Source organism: Cebus imitator, unplaced genomic scaffold, assembly GCF_001604975.1.
Source record: "Cebus imitator isolate Cc_AM_T3 unplaced genomic scaffold, Cebus_imitator-1.0 Scaffold19, whole genome shotgun sequence".
Taxonomy (NCBI): domain Eukaryota; kingdom Metazoa; phylum Chordata; class Mammalia; order Primates; family Cebidae; genus Cebus; species Cebus imitator.
This window is the reverse complement of record NW_016107334.1, coordinates 175739-184028: the sequence shown is the minus strand read 5'-3', so window position 1 is coordinate 184028 and position 8290 is coordinate 175739. Positions and strand designations below refer to the sequence as shown.

The 8290-nt window shown below is 54.4% G+C and overlaps 1 protein-coding gene across 1 annotated transcript in view; it reads left to right on the top strand.

Moving 5' to 3' along the window:
- The window catches only part of SEMA4B (semaphorin 4B), a 51591-nt gene that overhangs the window by 40220 nt on the left and 3081 nt on the right, over positions 1-8290 (top strand). The window contains exons 5-13 of the mRNA XM_017517148.2: positions 456-554; positions 1278-1389; positions 1662-1775; positions 1910-2061; positions 4349-4530; positions 4622-4772; positions 5686-5896; positions 6000-6115; positions 6388-6554. Coding sequence (XP_017372637.1) covers positions 456-554; positions 1278-1389; positions 1662-1775; positions 1910-2061; positions 4349-4530; positions 4622-4772; positions 5686-5896; positions 6000-6115; positions 6388-6554 — 1304 coding nt within the window. The remainder of the gene's footprint in view (positions 1-455; positions 555-1277; positions 1390-1661; positions 1776-1909; positions 2062-4348; positions 4531-4621; positions 4773-5685; positions 5897-5999; positions 6116-6387; positions 6555-8290) is intronic.

The window sequence follows — 8290 nt, the reverse complement described above, 5'->3', positions numbered from 1 at the left end:
AAAAAAAAAAAAAAAAAAGATAGCCGAGTGAAGGTGATGGGTGAATCTGGGTTTCAGGGTTCAGGGCTGAGCGTTCCTCCAGCTCTGGGCTGTGGCTTCGTCAGCCTCCAGCTTGGTTGGTAGGGGCTTGTGGTTTTCTTTGAGCTTCTGAGGAGGATGCTCCATGGGGCCAGTACAACTCAAGGGGGAAGCATTCTGTGTCCTCATCCCCAGACTGAAGGAAAGTTTGCCAGTCACAAAACTAGCTGAGCCCAAGGCTCCCTGCAGCACACACACTCTACACACACTCCACTGTCCCCGGAAACCCCTGGATTGTCCTTTGTTTCCAGACCTGAGTGCCCCATGCCAGGTGGTCCTGGGAACAGAGGCTGGGCCTGGGTATGGTGAGGAGGGCTCGGCGCTGCCCCCTGGTGGCATGCTTGGCTATGGGCCTGATCTCTCTCTCCTTCCCCCAGCGTGACTGTCAAAACTACATCAAGATCCTCCTGCCACTCAGCAGCAGTCGCCTGATCACCTGTGGCACAGGAGCCTTCAGCCCCGTGTGCACCTACATCGTGAGTGCCCCATCCTCAGCCCTGAGGCTGGCTTGGGAACTGCCCCTCTTTCTGCCCCAGAGCTCCTGTTCTTCAGCATGGACCCCTGGTGAAAGGCAGGGCCCAGAAGAAGGCTTCTAGGTACCACTGGCCTCTGAGAGCCTTGAGGTCCCACACCCTGGCACACAGACAGCCACAACTCCCTGTGCAGGGAGGAGAGGCAATGGTGCGTGCAGTCACTCACCACGGGGATCCTGTCCCACCCAGGCCTTGCCACCCTCTCCTGCTTCTGGCAACATCTCTCCCTCTCCTTTGCTTGATTCTCTTGTCTGACCTTGCACACCCCCTCCTCAGCACACACCCCTAGCAGAGGATGCTGTTTGATGCTGTGGGTTGGAGCCCAGCTTTGGGGTCAGACACGCCTGAGTTTGAATCACATTGTCGCCTCTTCCAGGCTCACATCATTTTCTAAGCCTCACCTCCTCCACCAGGTGGGGATGGTAACATGTCCCACATCCGATCACTGTGGGACTGTGCAGCACCGTGTCTGGGTGAGGCCTCTCTGGAGGCTGACTGTCCAGGTTCAAACCCTGTGGCACAGTGTCCTGGGTGAGGAGAGGGTGGCCTCCCTGACACCTCACCTGCCTGCAGAGTTGCCTTCTCTGGTATCCTTCTCCCTGTCTCGCCAAGCCTGCTCCTCATTCCCTGGTGTGCCCCTGAGCCCATGTGTCTGCCCTCCCTTAGAACGTGGAGAACTTCACCCTGGCAAGGGACAGGAAGGGGAATGTCCTCCTGGAAGATGGCAAGGGCCGTTGTCCCTTTGATCCCAATTTCAAGTCCACGGCCCTGGTGGTTGGTGAGTTTTGGGGACAAGATGGGTTCATTGAAGCTCCATCTGGGGGCAGGCAGGGCCAGAGGGATAGCTCTGTGTAGGTTGGGTCCATGCCATGCTCATTTCCAGGGCACGGAATGGCCATGGACTTGCCTTGGGTTTGGTTTTTCCAAGTTACTGCTTCCATCTCGGCCCACCACAGGCAAAGCAGGCAATGCTGGGGTCACTCTGGGCCCTGGGCAGGGAGAAGAGGCCGTGCTGAGGAGCCCATTCCCATGGGAATGTTCTCTTGGCAGATGGCGAGCTCTACACTGGCACCGTCAGCAGCTTCCAAGGGAATGACCCGGCCATCTCCCGGAGCCAAAGCCTTCGCCCCACCAAGACCGAGAGCTCCCTCAACTGGCTGCAAGGTGAAGTCCTCTTGCCACCACCCAGAGGGCAGGGACCCTGTTCCTGGGGCCCTAGGAGTGGGGCACTCTCCCCCAGCAGGGCCTGTCTCCTGGGTTGCTGGGCTGACTCTGAGCTCCTGACCTGGCCCCTGCAGACCCAGCTTTTGTGGCCTCAGCCTACATTCCCGAGAGCCTGGGCAGCTTGCAAGGTGATGATGACAAGATCTACTTTTTCTTCCGGGAGACTGGCCAGGAATTTGAGTTCTTCGAGAACACCATCGTGTCCCGCATTGCCCGAATCTGCAAGGTGAGGGGGATGGGCTGACAGGGTGGCCACCCCGGGACCTCAAAGGCGCCACAGCTGCAAGACCACCCACATTCATGCGTGATTCCCATCCCCCAGGGAAACAGCCTGGCTAACAGCTTTTCTCTCTCCTTTTAAATCAAAATATCTTACTACCTTTTTCTTTTTCTTTTTTTTTTTTGAGACAGGATCTTTGCTGTGTCACCCAGGCTGGAGTGCAGTGGCACAATCACAGTGCACTTCGCTGCAGCCTTGACCTCCTGGGCTCAGGCAGTTCTCCTGCCTCAGCCTCTGGAGTAGCTGAGACTGCAGGTGTGCGCCCCCATGCCCAGCTAATTTTTGTATTTTTTGTAGAGATGGGTTTTCACCACTTTGCCCAGGCCTGTCTCAAACTCCTAGGCTCAAACAATCCACCTGCCTCAGTCTCCCAAAGTGCTAGGATTACAGGCATGAGCTACTGCACCCAGCTTTTTTTTTTTTTTTGATACAGAGTCTTGCTCTGTTTGCCCAGGCTGGAGTGCAGTGGTGTGATCTTGGCTTACTGCAACCTCCACCACCCAGGTTCAAGGAATTGCCTGCCTCAGCCTCCTCAGTAGCTGGGATTATAGGTGTCCGCTACCACACCTGGCTAATTTTTGTATTTTTAGTAGAGACGGGCTTTTACCATCTTGGCCAGGCTGGTCTTGAACTCCGGACCTCGTGATCTACCTGCCTCGACTTTCCAAAGTGCCGGGATTATAGGTGTGAGCCACTGCACCCGGCCTATTTTTTTCTTACTTAAAAAATGTGAAAATAGGGCCGGGCGCGGTGGCTCAAGCCTGTAATCCCAGCACTTTGGGAGGCCGAGGCGGGTGGATCACGAGGTCAAGAGATTGAGACCATCCTGGTCAACACGGTGAAACGCCGTCTCTACTAAAAATACAAAAAATTAGCTGGGCATGGTGGCACATGCCTGTAATCCCAGCTACTCAGGAGGCTGAGGCAGGAGAATTGCCTGAACCCAGGAGGCGGAGATTGCGGTGAGCCGAGATTGCGCCATTGCACTCCAGCCTGGGTAACGAGCGAAACTCCATCCCCCCCCCAAAAAAATGTGAAAATAGAGAACTGCACAGACAAAAATCACTTACAAGATAAAGAGGCACTGTAGTGACAGCTGGAGAGCACAGACTTCAGAGGCCAACATCCAGGTTCAAACCCTGCTAGTCCAGGATCCTGGGCAAGTCCCTCACCTGCTCAGTTAACTGTTTCCTCATCTGTTAAGTAGGAATACTGACACTGACCTCAGAGTTGTTATATGAATTAATTTCTTTCATCCACGGGAAGCTCTTAGAAATGTGGTGGGCAGTGAGTAAACTCGAACGATTAGTGTTACCACCCAGCACCCTTTTTTTCCTTTTTGAGACAGGGTCTCACTTTGTCACCCAGGCTGGTGTGCAGTGGTGAGATTTCACTGCAACCTCCACTGCCCAATCTCAAGCAATCCTCCCACCTCAGTCCGCCATGTAGCTGGGACTAGCAGCACATACCAGCACACCCAGCTAATTATTTTGTATTTTTAGCAGAGACAGGGTCTCAAACTCCTGAGCTCGGGTGATCCACCCACCTTGGCCTCCCAAAGTGCTGGGATTACAGGCATTAATAACATAAGTACAGTCCCGACCTTGTACTTAGATTATGAACTCACTCGCCAACGTGCCTTAGCCTGTATCAGGGTCCTTTGGCTGCCTTGTTTGCTCAGCAGTGAATCGCAGCCTCCTTTCTGTGTCTAGGCAGGCTCTGCTGGCTCATGGTAAGGAGCACATCCTCCTGGTGGACGTGGACACTGCCTCCAGGTCTTCTTGACTTTCTTTTTTTTTTCTTTTTTTTTTTTTTAGACAGAGTCTTGCTCTGTCGCCCAGGCTGGAGTGCAGTGGCGCGATCTCAGCTCACTGCAACCTCTGCCTCCTGAGTTCAAGTGATTCTCCTGCCTCAGCCTCCCGAGCAGCTGGGACTGCAGGCGCACACCACCACGCCCGGCTAATTTCTGTATTTTTAGTAGAGACAAGGTTTCACCATATTGGCCAGGCTGGTATCATGCTCCTGACCTCGTGATCCACTCGCCTTGGCTTCCCAAAGTGCTGGGACTGTAGGCGTGAGCCATCTTCTTGACTTCCAGTGGACCTTGGTTCTGGCCTTCTCCTGCCCTTCAGTCCTGGTGTCTGGGGTGGGTCCATTGAGGCAGTCCTGTGCCATGTGTCCCCCTCATGGCTCGGCGTGCACCTAAGCCCAGCCCATCCCCGTCTCCCTCCAGGGCGATGAGGGTGGCGAGCGGGTGCTGCAGCAGCGCTGGACCTCCTTCCTCAAGGCGCAGCTGCTGTGCTCACGGCCCGACGATGGCTTCCCGTTCAACGTGCTGCAGGACGTCTTCACACTGAGCCCCAGCCCCCAGAACTGGCGTGACACCCTTTTCTACGGGGTCTTCACTTCCCAGTGGTAGGACCCCCAGACCTGGCTGGAGATGGGAGGGTGAAGGGTGGCTGGGACTGGGGCCCCCAGTGGGTTAATGCAGTTATTTCCTCTGTAGGCACAGGGGAGCTACAGAAGGATCTGCCGTCTGTGTCTTCACCATGAATGACGTGCAGAGGGTCTTCAGTGGCCTCTACAAGGAGGTGAACCGTGAGACGCAGCAGTGGTACACCGTGACCCACCCGGTGCCCACACCCCGGCCTGGAGCGGTGGGTGCTGGGAAGATGTGGGTCCCCACACCATGCTAGGACCAGGGCTGCCTAGCCTCGGGCAAATCACTTGGCTTCTGAATCTGTTCTCTCATCTTTAACATGGATACATAGGCCAGGCATGCTTGTCTACAGGGTTAGATGTAACCACGAATGTCAGAATACCTTCCGTTCTGTTTCAGGATCGCTGGGCCAGTGTGTCCCCATCAGGGCCCTTGCTGCAGGCTCTGTACTTGGTCCTCTCGCCTACTCAGCTTCGAGCTTCTTATTTAATTATCCAGTGACTGAATGGCCAAGCCGTGGGAAATGGTTCTTTCTTCCTCCCTTCTAGCCTAACGGTCTTCCCTGCAAGCAGACCTTGAGACAGGGCTACACATGCCACATAGTTGATTTGGGAGGTGAGGCCAGGAAGCAGCATGAAGGAATAGGAAGGTTGAGAGGAAGAGAGAAGGAACTAAGTGAGGGTGTCAGCGAGCCGTTGTTGCTGCGCCAGGGCTGAGTCCCGCCAGAGCCCCTGACAGATGGCGAGGAGCACCTCTGATTCAGGAAGCTCCAGGCGTGCAGGAAGGAGCTGCCCACTGCACTGGGCCACTGCCCAGCCAGGGCTTCCTGCCAGCACTGGTGAAGGGTGCTGAGGAGCAGGGAGTGTGGTCCTGGTTCTTGAGGCCCTGGGTTGAGGCTGGGGTGGTAGGCGGGGAGGAGGCATAGCAAGGAAGCCCCCCAGTCGCTCAGTTTCCCCACACCCTGGGCTTTGCCCTTGCTCTCTCAGTGCACGCCGGCTCTGGGCAGCACTGCCAGGGATGTGCCCTGGCTCTGGGGGGATGGACACCACTGCTTTCTACTGGGTAGGCAGGGCGCCGCCCTCCTGCTGCCCTGGGGCATGCTGGCCTCACGCCGCTGCCTTCTCCTCCAGTGCATCACCAACAGTGCCCGGGAAAGGAAGATCAACTCATCCCTGCAGCTCCCGGACCGCGTGCTGAACTTCCTCAAGGACCACTTCCTGATGGACGGGCAGGTCCGAAGCCGCCTGTTGCTGCTGCAGCCCCAGGCTCGCTACCAGCGTATGGCCGTACACCGCGTCCCTGGCCTGCACCACACCTACGATGTCCTCTTCCTGGGCACTGGTAAGTGTCTGCAGCCTGGTGGGCTCAGGTGAAGGGGTGTACGTGGCTGGTGGGTCCTGGGCAGTGGGCTTCACCCCAGGCCTGAGTCCTGTCCACACCCCAGGTGACGGCCGGCTACACAAGGCGGTGAGCGTGGGCCCCAGGGTGCACATCATTGAGGAGCTGCAGATCTTCTCCTCGGGACAGCCCGTGCAGAACCTGCTCCTGGACACCCACAGGGTGAGCAGGCCAGGGAGGAACCCTGGTAGGGTGCTTGGGGGGGTGCTCTCCATTAGCGCCAAGCAGTCCCCACTCAGCCTCTCCTTCCATGCCTCAGCAGGGCGGAAAGATACAGAATCCAGGCTCATGGCATGAGCTGTTTAGAAAGTAGCATCACCAGTTCCGTAACAGGCCTGGTGGGGGGTTGGCTCCGGGAGGCATCCAAGCCGGGTGGCCGTGGGTGCTGGCCCTGGCTGCCCGTCCCGCTTCTCATCCCATGTCTGGCTGTGCAGGGGCTGCTGTATGCGGCCTCACACTCGGGCGTAGTCCAGGTGCCTGTGGCCAACTGCAGCCTGTACCGGAGCTGTGGGGACTGCCTCCTCGCCCGCGACCCCTACTGCGCTTGGAGCGGCTCCAGCTGTAAGCCTGTCAGCCTCTACCAGCCTGAGCTGGCCGCCAGGTGAGCGCTCCCAGGCCCCTTCCCACCTGTCCATCCCTGCACAGGTGGCTTCAGAGCACCGTCCTGGGCCCTCCTCGGGACCACCACACAGCCTCATGTACGTCCACTGTCTCAGCATGATTATTCATTAGCTTACTTGCTTCAAGTGAAGTTCAGACGGGAAATTATATGTTTGCCTTGGCTACCTATGAAATGAGGACATGATTTGCTAAAGTATGAAATAGCACGGCTTTGAAAAACCTTGCGGGAAAATGTGGATTAGCATGTGAACGTGCTTAGTCACAGCAGGGCTACAAAACAGTCCATTAACAAACCCATGAAAAATTGGTTTCACGCCAGTCCCAGTGGCTCACACCTGTAATGCCAGTACTTTGGGAGGCCGAGGCGGGTGAATCTTGAGGTCATGAGTTCAAGACCAGCTTGACGAGGATGGTGAAACCCCATCTCTTTAAAAAAAAAATGGTTTCAGAATAACCCATTTGGATTATAAAATGCTCATTTAGAAAATAGGAATGAACACAAACAAAAACTACCCCTCACCGCACCGTCTAGAGAGTCACAGTGAGATTTTCTTTTTTTAAAATTTTTTATTTTTTATTGCATTTTAGGTTTTGGGGTACATGTGAAGAATATGTAAGATTGTTGCATAGATACACACATGGCAGTGTGATGTGCTGCCTTCCTCCCCTTCATCTATATCTGGCATTTCTGCCAATGCTATATCTCCCCAACTCCCCACCCCCCGGAGATTTTCATATATTATCCTCCCAGGTTTTACTACATGTGTATAGAAAGCAAAACTCCTTTTATTTTATTTAATTAATTATTTTTTGAGACAGAGTCTCGCTCTGTCACCCAGGCTGGAGTGCAGCGGCACAATATTGGTTCACTGCAACCTCTGCTTCCTGGGATCAAGCAATTCTCCTGCCTCAGCCTCCCGAGTAGCTGGTATTAATAGGTGCCTGCCACCACACCCGGCTAATTTTTGCATTTTTATTGGAGGCAGGGTTTCACCATGTTGGCCAGGCTGGTCTTAAACTCCTGACCTCAAATAATCCACCCACCTTGGCCTCCCAAATTGCTGGGATTATAGCCATGAGCCACCGCTTCGGGCCATTCATATATTTTAAATAACACTGGGAACTGTTCTGTTTGTAGTGTTCTTGCTTCACATATGGATTCACCAAGTGTCAGTTTTTAAAAAAAACCGAATATGAGTTTCCAGCCTATACCTGGAGGGACACTCCAGGATGTTAACTGTCAGATCACTGGCTGGTAGACGCTGTGATTTTTGTCATGTTTTCATCCTTCATGACTGGTTGTCTGTTTCCAGAGTGCATCCAGAATTACTGTCCTTTTTTTTTCTCTTTTGAGGCAGAGTTTCACTCCTGTTGTCCAGGCTGGAGTGCAGTGGCACAATCTTGGCTCATTGCAACCTCCACCTCCCAGGTTCAAGCGATTCTCCTGCCTCAGCCTCCCAAGTAGCTGGGATTACAGGCATACGCCACCACGCCCAGCTAATTTTTTTTGTATTTTTAGTAGAGACGGGGTTTCTCCATGCTGGTCAGGCTGGTCTCGAATTCCCGACCTCAGGTGATCCGCCTGACTCAGCCTCCCAAAGTGCTGGGATTACAAGCATGAGCCACCACGCCTGGCCAAAAAAATTTTTTAAAATTAAAAATAGTAAACAGAGAGAGAGATATGTACATACAGATCCAGCTGTCTTTCCAGTCTTT